This window comes from Daucus carota, chromosome 6, assembly GCF_001625215.2.
Source record: "Daucus carota subsp. sativus chromosome 6, DH1 v3.0, whole genome shotgun sequence".
NCBI lineage: Eukaryota > Viridiplantae > Streptophyta > Magnoliopsida > Apiales > Apiaceae > Daucus > Daucus carota.
Window position 1 is genome coordinate 15,135,860 of NC_030386.2, and position 17,946 is coordinate 15,153,805.

A 17,946-nucleotide genomic window follows, 5' to 3' on the forward strand; every position below is an offset into this window, starting at 1 on the left:
TAAAAAACTGGTAAATAGTGGAGAAGATGGGAAAGCGAAAAGGATTTGGTGGATGAAGAGGAGGAAGGTGAAGAATGGAGAAGTGAAGGCTAGTTCGGGAGTCGCCTCTCAAAACCCTAATTTACAAAAAACATGTATATGGTAATGCACAAATAGATAAACTCAAAACTAAACTTTGTTCGGATTGAATTCTGTTATAATCTAGGTATTTTCCGATGAAAAACTCAACTCTCTTTTCTTGAAATTCACAAAGATAAGGTCTCCTATTTCATTTCTATTCATTTCTCTCCGATTCTATCTCAAGTTCTTTTCTCAAATAATAACAAATTATAAACAAAAAAGATATACTGTAATGTTGTGTTTGGTTATGTTAAATAAATAGGTAAAGAACGGAATGAAGTTTAAATTAATATTATGGATAAATCTTTATAAATTTCATTCTTTTCTATGTTCCATTCTCTTACATCATATACTAGAGATCACATCCCCAATTTAGGACGGAATGCTCCATTTCTTCCTATACTCAATTCCTTCTCAAATCTCATCATAACAATTTTGCATTCACTCAAATTTTTTTTCAAAAAACTTTCCTCCTGCCTATATTATTTTCATTTATTTTTAGTCATTTCATTCCATTCTCTCCACTCAAACACAACATAAGAGTAGTGGTGTTGGGGTGTATTTATGAGTTATATATTATATTAGTTCTTCAAACAATCATTTAGGAACCGCATGAGAATTGAGATGCTCTAAGTTATTGACTTACTTAAATGAACAAAATGAACACGAAATTTGAATATTCAGACTGCTGTATTATGAGTAAACAAAAGGAATTACAGAGTAGCAAGCAAGCAACACAGGTTAAAAGGCTATATTATGTAATTTACTCCCTCCCTTCTTCAACCTCTTTAGAAGGCATACAAGGTGGCTCATATAAACTAAAAACTCTGTAAGCTGAGATGAGAGCCAGTATCAGAAAAAACAAGAAGGCAAGTGCATTGACACGCAGAATGAGGATGAGTTTATTGCAGAATTTTCCATAAGAAATGCAGGCTTCACTCCATGACACTTCTCTAGCACCATTGTACATCAAGTTTGATGTTTCTGCCACGGCACTGACTGATGTAATCAGCAAGTATGCTATTACCTGCATAGACCAACCAATTTTTAAAGCTCAATTCGTCGTTTGCAGATTGTGTGTGCATATGGCCAAGTCTCTTATGTCTGGTGCACAAGACTCCCGCATTAGTGAGTCATGATCTATTGAATAGCTAGCAAGCAGACACTTGACTATCGTGACATGATCTTATTAATATTATGTATTATGTTGTATAGGAAAGCTGACCTGATCAGATAGGAAGAAGAGCCAGGCTTTGTTAGCCAAGACTCTGACCCAAGTGAATACAGCTGCAAGAAGAGCATACCCACCGGAGAAAGCACTAATGCAGATTACATATCTGTGTCAACATTCATACATGTGTGAGTATCAAATATTCAAATACATATGTAACATGTCTATCAAAACTGTACATGCCCCGGGGAGCATAGCAGGCTGAAGCCCCATCTGATCACGCAAAGGAAAAATATAACAGCAAAAAAGATGCTTGAGAAGAAATGAAAAGAATTTCTTACTTGAATCCCTTCAAATTGCTGAACTGAAGCTTCCCATAAACGTAGTTCTCTTGGCGATTATTGACAGATAAACATATGGAAGCCAAACTCAGAGGAATAACCAACAACCTGAGACAAGAATCGACCAACTTAAGGCCTGGTACATTTTCACCAGCAAGTATCATGATCACTCTCACTCTAACCAACAACTGAGCTTTGCTGCAACTATATATTGTAAATTAAAAGAAAAAACTTATGTCGATGACTATAAAGGAGATAGTAGCAGCAACACTGATGCTATATATATGGTGGGACAAAATAGATGAAGTGGTAATGTGAATGGGAAGTGAGTGGTATAAATCTTTGCAAGTAGTGGGAAGAGAGAGAAGCAATGGCCTGGGGACAGTTTCAAGTAGAAAGGAAGCTTCATCATGCTGAGGTAGGTTGTAGTTGGTGTGTTTTGCTAATGTTAATCCATGTGTCTGCACTGCATATATATGCAAGAATTACTATATTTTCCTTCCCAGCATAAATGGTGTTAATATAATGATTCAGTTAAGGTCTAAGAGCAACGACTACTTGACATACAAATATGTAAAAGCAAGCATTATATTTCAACCTTCGTATGGGATAAAAAACAAAGTAGTACAAGTTTTGTAGGCGAAAGAGAAGATCATAATCAACAGATGGCGCCAGTGCATGGATTTCCATCTGCTGCACTAACTTTATAATTCATGAAAATCTAAAGAAGTCACTGCAGGTAATTATTTCATCAAGAACCCCAGAGCTTTAATCATTATACACATTCTACAGATTTCGTCGACAAGGATGACAAATAAATCATTATATTTCTGTCAAACCTTGATTTAAATGTACAAAACAGACACTTGAATAAACAGATATCGTGATAATCAATAGGCAAAACTGCATGCCCAAATTATATAGTATATCCATTTGTCATAAACGGAAACTGCAGACAAGTGGTAGTTTACAGAAAAACAGATGGATTCCTATAGGGGTTCTTCTCTTCATTTAAAACAGAACAGAACCCTCCAATAAACAGCTACCTCTTTTGTTATATCTTTCCAGTGATGGTAATATGCACACTAAAATTTACACATAATATCTCAACAAGTACAGGTTCTATGCAATTTGAGCCTCCAAGAAAAATATTTGACGATCAGAAGACTGCACTCCACAGAGCATTTTCACCTTCACCACACCGTCTGTGAACTTCCTTAATCCTATCAGATGACCTGCATATCCCACTACAGCTCCAGTCGAAGGAAGCAACACATATGTTTCCCGCCTGAGCCTTCCACTCACAATCTGTAGCAGCATAATGGATATATTATATCAACCGTTGAGCTTTTAGTTTTCTTTAACCTATATAGTTGGCTATAGCTTCTCTTTATACGTTATAATTTTGTTATTCTATCCTTCTTCGGATATTCAAATATATTTTAGTAGCTATTTAGCTTCTATTCAGAATATTAGGAAAATAAAACAAGATATCCGACAGACCAGACAGAAGGTCTACTACAGTCTTGCAATTATAAGAGCAAGCGGGTCTAATACAGTCTTGCAATTATAAGAGCAAGCGGCTTTCAAACTTTTGAATTCTAGCTAATTCTATTATAGTGTGCAGAATTAAATGTAAATGTAACCAATACCAGGTGGCGTCCCGCAACATAATCTCCGATCATCTATATGTTCCACATCTAGTCCAATAAACCATGACCCCAGCGAGACATCCTCATTGGCATACTTATGTAGCACGTGCCTACGTAATAATTTGACTAGTCAGACTCAATAGGAAGAAAAAATAGAATACAAAGGCTTTTGAATAAATCAACGACTCACTGATTTATGGATATGTAGGTGGCCAAATCTTTCGAAATAGCATATAGTTGTCCTGTAGCATGACGGAAATACTTGTTTCCCTCCTCACCAAATTTCCAGTACTCAGGTTCATGATACCTCACTCCCCTGACAATATAATTAACATTTGGTCAAGAAAACCGGTCACATATTTAATTATGATTAAGTGGGGACGGACTTATTACTTACTTCTGAGCAAGGACAGGACCAGATTTCATGCATCCAATGTAGACGTGGGACTTTGATCGATGCCTAGCTAGAGTTGCTCCAAGCGTTGCTGCACTTGTACATTGACCACAGCATGATTAATCTCTGTCAATGTTTTGTGATATAATAACTTCTATACATATCATAACTTTCCTTCTGTACTCAACTAGAGTCACTTTCTCTAGGAATGATCTGTGTTCGCTTATTTCTATATTAAGAAAACTGAACCTGAACTGCAAATTTCAATTTAACAAGTAATGATCCATTATATGTTATACATGTATCATTAGGTTCTGCCATTACCAATTCTTGCCTAAATTTGAATTCTAATTAAATAAAAGTGAACATGATTTCAGTGAATTTCAAACAAACTAGCAGACTACAGCTACTTAGCCGGCTTTTATGAGCAGACATCTAGCCCTGTATTATTATGGAATATAGATCTGCAAGATGCCAATATCATTAGATGTTTACCTATGTTTACATGTACGTCATCGTCAACCTTCACATAGAAATCAGCATCCCACAAAGCAACAGCAGTGGCAAAATATATCTTTGTCTTGGTTGAGAGTTCAAGGTATCCCTCAACATGGTCCTGCTCAGATTTAATTAATAAAAGAGGTGTCTGTCAGCTATTCTGTTCAAATAATCAGTAAGCAATGGAATGGAATCTTTGGCATGAGATGATGGGTGTGGGCCTGACTAAATTGTTCATTTAACAATAGCTGAAGATGTTGAGAACATAAAGAGAACTGCATACCAGCCTCAAGAAATCTCCATGTTTCTGCTCTTCTGCTTCAATAGCTCTATCAAGAATACCACCTGACGTGGCACTGATGACAACAAGAAAAGCATTGGAGACATGAACGTCCATTTAGATACCTTATTAGAAAGCTAACCAAGAAAAAGTCCTTTCTATAATAATTATAAATATTTTTACTAAATTAAAAAAACTGTTCAAGAAAAAGATCAACTTGAATGTAATTGTAGTTTGGATTGATCTTAGTAACAAGCTCAAGCCCCACCCACCTGTGGCCTATTACAAATCTCATTATAATGCCTTTTTCATCCTCAAGCTTCTTTAGTTTTTCGCCTGGTAACATAAAATTGTAAAGAAATATAATCAAATAACAAACAACTTATGTTATTAAAGATAAGTGCACACGAAAAGATGTAGAGAATATAGTTAACCTTGTTGCATCCATGTCGCACGAACAGAGTCTCTCCTCTTTCGGCTGCTAAAAGCAGTGTTAATGCCGATCACCATTAGATACTTTCTTCTCTTTGTTGATTCAGTTACACTCAAGTCACCAGATACAGGTATACCGGTGAGTATAGAATCTTGCACGGCCCTTGCTGCAGCTAATTCCATTTCCAGATTAGATATTGTTTTATCTAGCGACCTGCACATAGGCATATGTTCCATAAATAAATTGAACATAAATTTTAAAATAATATCAATAACAGTAAATCTATTTATTTGAAGAAAGAAGCCTACTGCATAGTGTGCTGTGTTTTTGAAATTTCTCCAGAAAAATCCTTTGCCTTGTCCTGATGCAAGGAAAATTATCAGATGACATTCAAGCAGTAGAGAATTTAAAAACTAACACATGGCGCAAAGGGGTGATGCTGAACAAAATGCGTCATGTTCTTTAGCAAGGTATAGGGTTCTTGGTAATTTCATAACACTTACAATTTTTGGATTGCAACCTTCTGCAACTAATTTTAGCTTTTCCTCTTCAATCCTAGTAGATCTTGATATCCCTTTAGCTTCTGGAACTGCCCACATTCTAAAATAACTAGACATTAATATGTCATGCATAAACAAGCAACTTGTATTCATCATGAAAGTTTGGACACAAGCAGCAAAAGGAGGATTTACTTAAGGTACATGCCAATCATATATCTCACTCAGATAAAACATACAAAATCATTCTTGACATGTACTAATCAAGAAGAATATACTCTTATTAGAATAGTTTAGTCACTTATTGTGGTTAATAAGAAACAGTCATTTTGATACTTAAACTAGGTCAACTTTTATGTTGTCAATTTTTCCCTAATGTCTCCTCAGTAATCTGGTGAACACTTGCCTGCTAGTTGGCCTTTCTGTAGGGCGTGCAAACTTTTTGTCAGTGATTTCTCATTGTACATGCAGATATCTATAGGGAATGAAATATCAGTTATGTAGATTTAGTGCCCCATCCAGTTGTAGTGTAGTAAGGCCCCCCTCTTCTTTTGGTAACAAGAGGCTGGTGGATTCAGCCTCAATGAATTGGGTGTTCGAAATGAAAATCAGTAGTGGCCAGCATAGCAAGCTAATCCTAGTGCTAGATAAGGTCCAGAGTTCTCAACCTCTTCCGGTGTACTTAAAATCTAATGCATAGAAAAACACGTATATTACCAAATCAATAACTCTAGACTCTAGGTGAGTGCCCCTCCAAAGTGCAACGAAGGTTGCTACCTACGGCCATGGGACTTTTAACCAATTGACACCTTCCAGTTGAAATTGTTGCACTTATGTCAGATCCATCTTTCATTTATGCAGCTCCTGGTAGCACCAAACTCGCACGTTCACTTTGATATGGACAATCTGCAACTACTTCTACGGAAATTATCTCTCCAAGAACTCAAGGGGAAAGTAATTACACACTACCAAGTAAACTTAGCATTAACAATTTTCAAACCACGTCTTCCATTGGTATATATTTGAAATTATTGCTTCTTGTTGCCAAGCATATATCATTCTAAGCATCTACAATTAGCATGACAACATTCTTTGTGCTTTTATGAAGGGGAAAAGCAATTAAATGAATGCAGACCAATTACCAAAAAACTGAGTGCATTCCCCTTTGTGCAGAAAATCTTAGGTGACTAATAATATGCATATTCAATCAGCTTAAGGAATTGAATTATTACGTTCATGATTCATGTCTTAACATCTTAGGGGATTGATGGGCAGGAAGTACTTCTATTAATGAAATTTAATAGAGAACTTGGAATTGAGTATTGGTGAACTTGGTGAATTGAGTATTCTTTGTGCTTTAAATTGAGTTAAAGCAATTTAGGTGGAGAGTAGAGAACTTGGAAAACTAAAGGCAGAAAAAAATGAAATTCTACACATCCTGATCTGATGTCATAATGATCATGTGAACATAATAATTGAATTTACTCAATCTCGGTCCCAGATGAAAGCTAGAACTTTAACTTTTAAACACCCAAATGATGAAAGGATGCAACAACCATCTTTCTATCCTAAAATGGAAGCTATAACTTTTACTTTTTCAACACTCGAATACTGAAAACCTTCAACAACCATCTTTCACCCCAAAAAGAAAGCCCAAACTTATTGGAATCCATGACCCTAACATCAACAAAGGGGATACTCACATTTACCACTAGCCACTAGGAACTCCCTAATCCTTACTCAATCTCGACTACTCTTAAAATACAACAAATGCACAATTCCAAACCTAACAATCAAATTCACCAATACTCATGCCACCAATAAATCCACAAAATTATACATTCTACAAGAAACACAACATTTAGCATACAAATCAGAGATAATAGATAAACACAAACAAAGTCATCCAGAACTCCGCTTCGCAGAATCCAGTTTCGAAAAATAAACCATCTATACAATTCAAACACCCTACTAAGAAGCAAGATAGACAAAAAAAAAACCTGTCGGTGAAGAGCATTCCAACACAAAAGCAGCCAATACACATAATAAAACTCAATTTCCTGGAAATAACAGCATTTCTTGAATGAGGCTCCCCTCCTCTGTTCTTCCAAGACATTGTCTTGTTCCTCTACTTTCAACCCCAAGCAATCAATCAATCAAATTCTCAGATGGGTCATCAAATATGTTGAGTAGAAGCAAAATCAGATCACACTGAACCAATCTTGAAGTTTGGAAGCAGAATGAAAAGCTTGGTGTTTTCTCTCTCTCTCTCTCTCTCTTTCTGTGTGGGTATACAATATAATAGTATAAAACTGAGTGTGGGGAAGAGAAAGAAGTGGAGAGATGAGCTAAATGGTGGGTGTAGAAACTGATGAGAGTTGGCAACAGCACCTAGTGTCTTGATTTCTACGGCCGACCACGAACCTTTTACTGTAATAATCTTCTTCTACTGCTACTAATTTAAAATGTCCTCACCCAAATTATTTTTTGTTCGAGTTGAATAACGATATTAATTATATATATAAATAAATTTAAAATATGTTTCAAAAATATTTTTATTCTGAAAAAATATTTAAATAATTTATAAAAAGATTAAAATGCGTGTCGAACCCCGTCTCTGACATAACAAACGAGGAGACGGAGGGAGTAACCTTTAGTTGTATTTGAGCATCGTTGGACGTTGAACTTAAAGATCAACGAATGAAACTTAGAAATAAGAATATGAGATGGTTGACATAAAAATTTATTTAAAAAATGATAAAATAATTTTATGATCATTTGTAATTTTGTATGCTAAAATCTCGAAAATAGTAGTAATAGAAAAGGTGTTACAGCAGGTGATGGGTGACCTGTGAGACAGTAGTAAGGTAGGTACCGCACATGCAACTAACATGGCAGTACATAAATATACTTTTGTGATTCACTCATCACTGACGTTGTGTTCACTTGGAGTGAATGGAATGAAGGGAGAATAGAATGAATTTTGTACTCTAAAATGATGTTGATTAAAGAAAATGTAAATAATTTTCATTCTTTCAATCATTCCAATCTTATTATTTTAACTATAATTTTAACCCACATGTTTTGGAAGGAATGCTCGTTCCTTTTCTGCATCATGTTTCTTCACAATCTTTCTCCCAATAAATTTAACTACATTCATATTTTGTCAATATTATTTTATACTTTCTTTTTTTGTCCTAAAATTTCTATATAATTTTTCATTCCATTCTTACATCATGTTTCTTCACAATCTTTCTCACAATAAATTTAACTACATTCATATTTTGTCAATATTATTTTATACTTTCTTTTTTTGTCCTAAAATTTCTATATAATTTTTCATTCCATTTTTCCCTCATTCCATTTCATGAAGTGAACACAGCCTAACTGATACCCGTGATACCTGTCATTCAGGTCAATCTTATAAATAATTTCACTTCTTCACGAGACAATATCTTTTTTCTTTTTTTTAACATGAAGGCTTATATGTTTTACAAATTAGTATCTGTTCTAATAATTTTCGAGGTGAGCCAGAATCGAACTCGGGTGTCCCAGGACAATAGAGGATAAACTCACCACTAAGCTATCTAATCGTGCTCTTCTGTCAATCAAAAAAAAAAGCTATCTAATCGTGCTCTAACGAGACAATATCTAATTTGATATAAAAAGACAAAAATACTGCAAATTAATCTCAAGAAAATTGGGACAAGAGATGTCAAACGAGGTTTGTTATTCTTTGTGATAGAATCACATGTCTGTTAATCATTTTTCTTAGCAATAATCATTAACGCAGTTTTGCAGAACTTAGAAACTTAAAGTATTTCAATCGAGTCATTCAGAAAATGAGAGCTAGAAATAGGATCGCCAAATTATGGTGGCAATGCAATGTGAGGCTTTGAAAACTCTTTCAAAGTCAATTTTGCAGGTCATTCAAGTATAATATTACGGTTTTTCTATGGTGTGCCCATGGGCACACATAATAAGCACTAACTCCTATGAATTTGGTGCATTTTTATTGGTCATCTAATCATAAATAAGGATGGCCCCTTGCATATACATCAAGTCCACCAATCAAAATCCACCAAATTTATCAAATTTAGTGCTTAATGTGTGCCCATGGGCACACACTAGAAAGACCCATAATATTATTGGACTTAAAAAGTATTTGCATGTTTATAACTAGTAGGTGTAATAAATCATTATAAAGTGTGATGGTAAGTTGAAGGAAGTGTTTCCTGTGATTAAGCTGAAAAGCAGCTTTTTTCAAAAGGATGAGAGGACCTTCTTTTTCTAAAAGCAGCTTTTCAACTAAAAGCTGTTGTTCGGAAAAGCTGATTTTAGATTTACCAAACAATTTTTCATCTGTTTTTCAGCAAAAAGCTGTTGTTGCTGTCTGCGGCAACCCCAAACAGTACCTAAGTAAAAAGATATGAATAGTGATTCGGTCATGTTTGAAAATTAGCGGTTAACTGTTGGCGGTTGAATCAGATGTTTTGACTAGCTAGCGGATTGAATTAGCGGTTTCTTGTAAAACTATTTGGTAAATAGCTGTTTGATTAGCCCTTTATGACACATACCAAAAACTCTAACATATAAAACTTCTCAAAGTAATTTTTTGAAAATTACTTTTTTGAACCCAAACCTCTATTTCAATCCACTAACTATCAAACACTAACATTAGAGGATTGAAATGGTCAACCTCTGAAACACGTAAACCTCTAACTTCCAAACACAGACCGATATATATTTGATTTATAGTAGATTAAATAAGTTCTCCAATAAAATGAGTGGGTCAAGTTAGATATCTTGACGCAACGGGTGCTATATAAAATCCTTTTAATATATGGAAGCTTATTAATTTTAACAAAAGAATTATAATCTTATAATCTCTCCGGACCAGTGTTCTAAAATTCCCGGATCAATCTCCAATAATGTGACAGGCCGATTTGATTTTTGAAATCCGGTTAATTCTTATAAATTTTTCTTAATCGAAATAGATATAATAATTTACTAAAATTAAAACACCATGTTACTTTAATTATGAACAATCAAAGAATTTTTGATATAGCAAATATAATAGTAAATATATATTTGTTAATAAATAATTAATATAATAGTTATTAAACATGTTAAAATACATCCGATGTCACTTCTGATTAATATCCGATTTTCAATTAATATTCAATCGATAACCCAACAGATTCCTTTAACACCGCTCCGAACCATAAAAGTCCATTCATTTTACCGGCAGTGATTAGTGCTGCCTGCTGACTGCTGACTGCTGACAGAGGAACGGAGAAACAGTGAGGTTTAGCGCGTCCAGTAACATTCGCACCGACAATTTATAACCAGAACTTGGCTGCAAATTTACCCATTAAGGCGACACACGGCTGAACGGCAAAGAGTGAAAACAGATTATTAGCAATAAAATAAAGTCCGAGGGCTAAGATAGTTTTAGGACCGTATTCAATTAAAATTTTAAAAAATTTATATTCATTCATAAAATTCGAGGATATTCAACTCGGGTTTGAAAATACATAACAGAATCTTGGAATATTTATTTCTGTTCTTCTAAGTAGCCGTCTTTGTTATCTGAGGACCACCATCAACTTTCACCAGTGGAAAACCCCAATTCTATTATTTGTTTTATCTGATTTATTTCTTTCATTAATCTCCCTTGAAATGAAGGATTTCTCTCGTTTGATTGTTTTTCTAGATCTACATCATCGGAACTTCTGATTTACTTTTTGTCTTTTTTTATTCGATTCAAGCGGAACTTATCGGATAGAAGAGTTAATCGTCTATCTTGCGGTTTCGAGCGTCATATCTAAATTTATTATTTTCATTTGTTTCAATTTGTTCTTATTTCGATTTTCGACTTGTGTTTTCAGGTTCTTTTCTCTTCTCTCCCTGTTGAGGGTTTTGTTTTTCGCTTCCTAATTATAAGCATGAGTCTTGATTTAGTGATGAAATATTGTATGAAATCGCAATTCTGGTCGATAGCTCAATGATAGCTAGGGGTGGCAATATTGGACCCGACCCGACAACCCGACACGAATTCGACCCGCAAAATACGAATTGGGGTTGGGGGTTTTCGGGTTCGGGTCGAATTCGGGTTGACCCAAAATCAACCCAGAAAAATCGGGTCATTTTCGGGTTGAATTCGGGTTACCCGAAATTGACCCGAAATTACCCGAAAATTAATATATAATATAAATATTATATATATTTATATTATTTATATTATTTTTATAAAATTTATTAGTTAAATTTAATATAAAATTATTTAATTTAATAAAAATTAATTTATTTGGATTAAAATAATATTTATTTATTATTAAAAAAATATTTTTATTAATAAATATTAATTTTCGGGTCGGGTTCGGGTTACCCGCGGGTAGTGCGGGTCGGGTTCGGGTTGGGTATTCTGACCCATTAAATTTTCGGGTCGGGTTCGGGTTGGGTAAATTTTTGACCCGCGACTGTCAACCCGACCCGAACCCGACCCGAAACCCGAAATTGCCGGCCCTAATGATAGCTGTGTCAGGACATGATGAAGAGAGTACCAATAATTCAATGAGAATGATTTCAGATACTTGTATTTGTATATACATTTTTTTTCAAAATATCGTTTAACTGTCTTTTTACGAGAATAGCGATCGTAATTAATAGTTTGTTCGACTTGATCATTGATGTAGATGGCGTATAATTTTTGATTCTTATATTAACATCTTTATTTCAAAAAATATAAAAACAAATATTTTAAAAATAATAGTTTTAGTTATACGAATAAGCATCCACGAGAATACGTTCCAACGAGGAAGTACGAAATTATTTACGAGAGTAATTTTTAAAAGAAATTACTCTGGAGATGTTCTCAAACTCTCGTAGTTTATCGGTGGTATGATTTAAGTGGAGAAAGCGAAGTAGAAGTTGTCTTTGTCCAGCAGAGGTTTCAACTCAACTTCTGCACACATTAATTTGTAAACTCGTCCTCGTCCATGTATAATTTGTAAATACTATTACTGTATTAAACTGCTGACGAAAGAAGTTAGTGCTCCATCACTTTCGCTCTCATTTTATTTTGTTTTCACCGATCCCACCACCTTATTTTTATTGAATCGTTTCCATCTTTTCCTGTCAATCTCTCATTTTCTTTTCTACTCCTGCACTTCTTTATGAAACTGTCTGTCCTCCTCTTTTTAAATTAAAACTCAACAAATCGAAACGATACTTATCTTGAGACGAAGAGAGTACTGCTTTAACAACACAATAACTAAATCACTGAGGTTTTACTTGGTTACATAATTACATAAAACTAGGACTAAGCTAGCCAAGATTCTTGCTTAATTTCCTGCTACAAATACTAATTAAACATTTGATCAACAAGATTATGCAAATTACATATGGTAATGAATGTAGAAAACAACCCTTGATTACTAATATACTGCATGTTTCGGATTCACCATCACATTGTCAATCATATTTAGTGATATTTATATCACTAATCATGATAATGATGATGATCAGAGTACTAATTATTCGAGAAATCCTGTTTTGCTTAAAATTGCATTTCTTACCCTCTTGAGATCTCTTCCTTTGAGAGTCCTGCCAGCTCCTTCACACACAGAAAATGAAGAGATCTGATTTCTTGCTAGCTTCTTGGCAATCCATTCATGAGGAGGTATCATAGTGTCATCGATATCATCTTCATCGCTTTCCCAATTTTGTCTTCTGAATTCGTTGTAGCCATTGTCGTCCTCATTGTCGTCGTGATCAAGCCACAGGGATTTGTTGCTGGAGCTCTTGCCATATATTTTTGACCAATCTGGAATGTTTACAGGGGCAGACTGTTGGCAAATTTGAGTCAGGGGCTCCTGGTGAGCACTGCTATGCGTTCTCGGGATCATTTTGGCTGCGGTGGGAAGGCCTCGGGGAGCATTATAAGGTGAGAAAGTGGAATTACTAGCTTCGGAAGAGATATATTTGCTTTGGCCAAGAAAACCCCAAACATCCTCTTCTTGCAGTTCTTCATTCCTCGCGGAACTCCAGCCACTATTCCCCGGGCTGTACAAGCTGTACCTGCCTTCCATCGACGGCTTTCCTGTATTTCTGACATGAAAACAACAGCAACTCAAAGAAAGGCACAACTTAAAATAAGTGAAGTAACTAAGATTAGAAAAAGAAAAAAAAAACTAATTAATTGTGATGGACTCTGTTCTAGCTTTACTAATACAATCTTTTGTTACCTGATATTGTTCTTGTGGCTTCAGAGGCAGCAGTTGGGAGAGATTTAAATCATACCGAAGGAAAATAGACTTAGCAATCGAAAAAAGAGTGATATCACCGCTGTCACTATATATTCCTCAATTATGATTTCATTGGTCTCCTGAGATTGTATTTTTTGTCTCTGCCAGCCTGACTTTGACGGAGATTGTTAATTATAATGACATAACAGATTTTACCAAATCATCGATAAATAACTCAGAAGGATGAGCACAACCTAACAAGGGTCTCGACGAGAATGACCTCCACTGAAACTATAAAGGAGAAAGAAGGAGAGGTCCAAGAGACACTTGATTCAAGATTCAAAGTAGGTGCACTTTGTTGATCAAGTGGTGGTCTACAAGATTCATTATATATAGAAAAAGAAATGGCATTGGTAGAGGAAAAATTATTGCCACATTTTTCGTAGAATAATCTCTGTTTCATCGATGCAACTTGACCGTATCTGGACACAGTTTATTCCCATAATGATATTAAAACTAAAAAAGAATTGAGCTCAATCATGCTTTTATGATCTTTCACGGTTGCTGCTGTCGTAGTTTAACCTTTAAAGAGGAAGCTACCTCAGCAGGGTCCCTCTCCCTGCTCGGCCAGAAACAACATTAGCATATTACAAGTTCACTTTTACACCCTTTGCATTATTCATTTGCAGTGATTAACCATTGTTTACATCTTCATAATTGTTCAGAATACTCAAAAGGCAGTGGTTTGTTTTGCAAAAACGAAAATTAATCAAGTCTAAACCATGTTCTTGAGTGACATCAGTAGAATTCATTTTCTGTCGCTATCTGGAGAATATGTAAAGTAAAATGCTAGGTACCCAAAAATGTGTTCCCAATCTAGTTGGTAATGACTGATTGGTTCCACTTACGCTAATAATAATGGAACTCATGTATGCACATAAACCATCCAATTAAAACTAGCCATGTGTTTGTCACGTCATTTGGAAACAAAATTTGGAGTACGTAGCATTACTCATATGTAAATTTTACCACCTGAGTTTGACGATTGGTCATGCTTAACTAGAAGTCTAAAACACAGTAATGTAAAAAAAAATTGAACTTGTGCTGATCCAGGATTTAAAAAGATAAGGACCTTCTATGTAGATTCTTTACCGATAACAAGTTGCTGCTATGTGTCAAATCTGGCACATGTAGGCCGTCATGCAGTGTATCTGGCCAGGTAAAGACAGCAGAGATACAATGATGAAAAACAAAATAAGTTATCGCAATTGGTTATGACCATTTCAACCGCTCTTGTAAGAAAGAAGAGAATCTTGGGAATATTTCAACAATTTAAAAAAAAACAGCACGCCCCCAGATTCAATGACTCCGGTTGATTTAGCTAGCAGTATTCTGGTGATGAGATCCAGTAGGCAACCAGTTGCAATCAAGCAGGCAACCATTGGTGATTAGTGGCCGTCAAACACGTGGAACATGAGCTTAAATCCATCTCTGCATCCGTAAAACAGAATATATATTTGGCTTAAATATACTTTTACCATCGAAGTTACACCCGATATACACACTAGCCACACAAGTATCAAAATGTACGGTTCAGCCAGGGATCTTTCTATATATGTACACTTTGACCAGAACCAAATTGCACAAGTGAAAACCGGGAGGGATTGTAAGTCACTTGCGGTTCAAGCATGTGTGCACTGTCTAAAGCTGCTGTTGTACTATTATCTGAAACCTGAGACGAAACAGGCCCGAACCACCAACCAAATAATTCTGACGTGATCCGGTAACCAATAACACCATGTAGAAAGCAATTTATTTCTCTTTAGACTCTGTTTGGCGAACTCGTTAGCTGATATGAGATTTTATTCATTATTAATAAATAAAATTAATTTAGCATTATTACATAGAATTTTTAAATAAACATATGACTAAGTCTTAAATTTGATAATTGATTCAAAAAAATAGTCTTAAATTTGATGTAAAGAAAACCACAAATGTAATGTAAACACAAAAGTTATTATTACACAAAATAAATTAATCGTAAAAATTATATTTAAGTAAAATTAATTTAGCATTATACATAGAATTTTCAGATAAACACATGACTAAGTCTCAAATTTAATAGTTTCAAAAAAAAAATCTTAACTTTGATGTAAAGAAAATCACGAATGTAATGTAGAAGCAGTAATAATTATTACGCAAAAATAATGTGACCAAATACCATGAACAAATATGCGGCCAAATATCATGAACAAATATAGTGTTGTTCTTGATGAAGTAACCTAAAATAAATATATGTTAAAATATATTTTTAAAATTTTCTTATACTGGGAAAATCTAGATTTTAACTAAAAGAAAATATGTTTGATTTACAGGTTTGCTAGTCCTAAACATTCTTATAGAAATCGTAACTAATTGGTGAGGTCACCATTTCTGTCTGTTCTACTTTTGCTTCATTTGTGAAGTTCTTTACTAGTTTCACCTTATGGCCACCCTTCCTCTCCAAATGTTGAAATATGTTAAAATAATGATTAATATTAAATTTATTGTGATAGTCTTTAAAAATATGTTAAGATTAGTCGAAATAAATAAGTAATACAAATATATTGGGAATTAGTCGGAAGGATTAATCGGGACAGTAAACAAAATATATTAAAATAATAAATAATATTTAATCGATTATAATAGTTTTAAAAATATATTGTGATTAGTCAAAACAAATAAGTGATACAAAATATATTCGAGAATGACTGATCGAGGTAGTAATCAAAATATATTAAAATAATGAATATTATTTAATTTATTTAAAAAAAATGTTGGAATAAGTCCAAACAAATAAGTGATATAAATAAGTCGATACACCATCTATATTTACGTAAAATGTCTGAAATAAAACAACAGCGGGAGCAGTGTGTATGAAGTTAGAATTACACAGCATGCTCCGTACCTAGCTACCACCAGGCACTCTCCTCAGCGGCAAGTAAATTACACTCCCCACCAGGGTCGGTTTTTGAGACGTGCAAGGTGGGCGACGGCACAGGGCCCCAAAGCTATAGGGGCCTCAAAATTTAGAAATTAATGTTTTATTTAATAAAAAAATTTAGAGAATGAAATTGAAAATTAAAAATTTTATATTTATTTTCATTCTATTTATTTATAGATAAATAATTACATAATCTAATAGATTAGTTTATTATGTCTATTTGCATTTTAAATTCTTTTGTGTTGTATCTTTACTTTTTTTATAATAATTACTCTTTTATTAAATGTTTTCATAATGTTTTTTACATATGATATTTTTTTTCATATGTACTATAAATTTCATTCTTTTCAATGAAATATAAATATATCTCAAATAAATTCATATATAATTTTTTTTTAAAATACTAGAATTACTGATTATTTAATAACATTATTTATCTTATTTTAAGTGACTTGTTTTAATTTTATAAAAAAAATAATATTTTTATTATTTATTTACTTTTATAATATACATATTTTTTTTATTATTTGGGCCTAATTCATATTTTAGCACAGGGCCCCAAAATTCTCGCAGACGGCCCTGCTCCCCACCGGTTTTCTCTTTTGTGGTCAAAGCGTTCATAACAAGAAACTTCCGTGGCTGAACCGTATTTTTGATACTTGGATGGTTATTGTGTATATAGGGTGAAACTTTGAGGGTAAAAGTGTATTTAAGCCTATATATTTTGATCAGCAGCCACAGAGTCTGGCTGCAATGCTCGATAGTCGATTCGAGACGCTGTTCAAACTGTAAACAATGGCAGAAGTTTTTTGGACTAGGAGTAACTGACACACCACTTACTGATAGGGGTGTATTCGATTGGGATTTTAATGGATTGTTTTTAGTCTATGGATTTTAATTAATGGATTGCATGTGATTTTGATTTTGTGCGGATTCTTCATAAAATGTCGCAGAGTTGATGAGATTTAAGCCTTCAAAATCCCATTAATTTTGGTGGGATTTCAAAAAACCTAAAATACACCGAAGAATGCCACAAAATCCATCATTCTATGAAATCCAAAAAAATCCATCAGCATTTGAATACCATCAGATTTCAATAGATTTTAAACAATTCCAATTGAATACCATCGGATTTTAAAGCATAATTTAAAATCCCAATTGGATACCACCAGATTTTGTAGCATAATTTAAAATCTCAATTGAATACCTCAAGATTTTAATGGATTACAAACAATCCCAATCGAATACCCTCGGATTTCATGAATGTAAAAAAATGTTTTAAAATCTCAATCCAATACATCCCTCTGAATTCTTCCCTGTGAACTTTT

At 34.1% G+C, this 17,946-nt stretch overlaps 2 protein-coding genes and 1 non-coding gene across 3 annotated transcripts; all 3 read right to left on the reverse strand.

Moving 5' to 3' along the window:
• Positions 1-787: 787 nt before the first annotated feature.
• LOC108228083 (CASP-like protein 2D1) lies at positions 788-1,936 on the reverse strand. Its single transcript, XM_017403563.2, has 3 exons — positions 1,633-1,936; positions 1,346-1,457; positions 788-1,147 (listed from the first exon to the last, which is right to left on the reverse strand). The coding sequence occupies exons 1-3, from the start codon at positions 1,794-1,796 to the stop codon at positions 884-886; spliced, it is 540 nt and encodes a 179-aa protein (XP_017259052.1). The 5' UTR covers positions 1,797-1,936; the 3' UTR covers positions 788-883.
• Positions 1,937-2,516: 580 nt separating this feature from the next.
• Positions 2,517-7,817, reverse strand: LOC108228082 (probable beta-1,3-galactosyltransferase 2). The gene is made up of 11 exons (XM_017403562.2): positions 7,387-7,817; positions 5,393-5,489; positions 5,198-5,250; positions 4,891-5,102; positions 4,729-4,792; positions 4,460-4,532; positions 4,174-4,294; positions 3,682-3,769; positions 3,475-3,600; positions 3,285-3,394; positions 2,517-2,940 (listed from the first exon to the last, which is right to left on the reverse strand). Exons 1-11 carry the CDS (start codon positions 7,500-7,502, stop codon positions 2,792-2,794), a joined length of 1,209 nt encoding a protein of 402 aa, XP_017259051.1. The 5' UTR covers positions 7,503-7,817; the 3' UTR covers positions 2,517-2,791.
• Positions 7,818-12,643: 4,826 nt separating this feature from the next.
• Positions 12,644-16,628, reverse strand: LOC108225068 (uncharacterized). The gene is made up of 2 exons (XR_010284780.1): positions 13,636-16,628; positions 12,644-13,498 (listed from the first exon to the last, which is right to left on the reverse strand). It is a non-coding gene; the product is annotated as an uncharacterized LOC108225068 (transcript).
• Positions 16,629-17,946: the final 1,318 nt, after the last annotated feature.

Excerpts from the sequence above, each read along its gene's own strand:
- LOC108228083 (XM_017403563.2), bottom strand. The coding sequence starts at position 1,796 with ATGATACTTGCTGGTGAAAATGTACCAGGCCTTAAGTTGGTCGATTCT. Across the intron at positions 1,458-1,632 it reads AGCAATTTGAAGGGATTCAA|ATATGTAATCTGCATTAGTG; the intron begins GTAAGAAATTCT and ends ATGTTGACACAG. Across the intron at positions 1,148-1,345 it reads TCTTCTTCCTATCTGATCAG|GTAATAGCATACTTGCTGAT; the intron begins GTCAGCTTTCCT and ends TGGTCTATGCAG.
- LOC108228082 (XM_017403562.2), bottom strand. The coding sequence starts at position 7,502 with ATGTCTTGGAAGAACAGAGGAGGGGAGCCTCATTCAAGAAATGCTGTT. Across the intron at positions 5,103-5,197 it reads AAAACACAGCACACTATGCA|GTCGCTAGATAAAACAATAT; the intron begins GTAGGCTTCTTT and ends GCCTATGTGCAG. Across the intron at positions 3,770-4,173 it reads TGACGTACATGTAAACATAG|CAACGCTTGGAGCAACTCTA; the intron begins GTAAACATCTAA and ends GTACAAGTGCAG.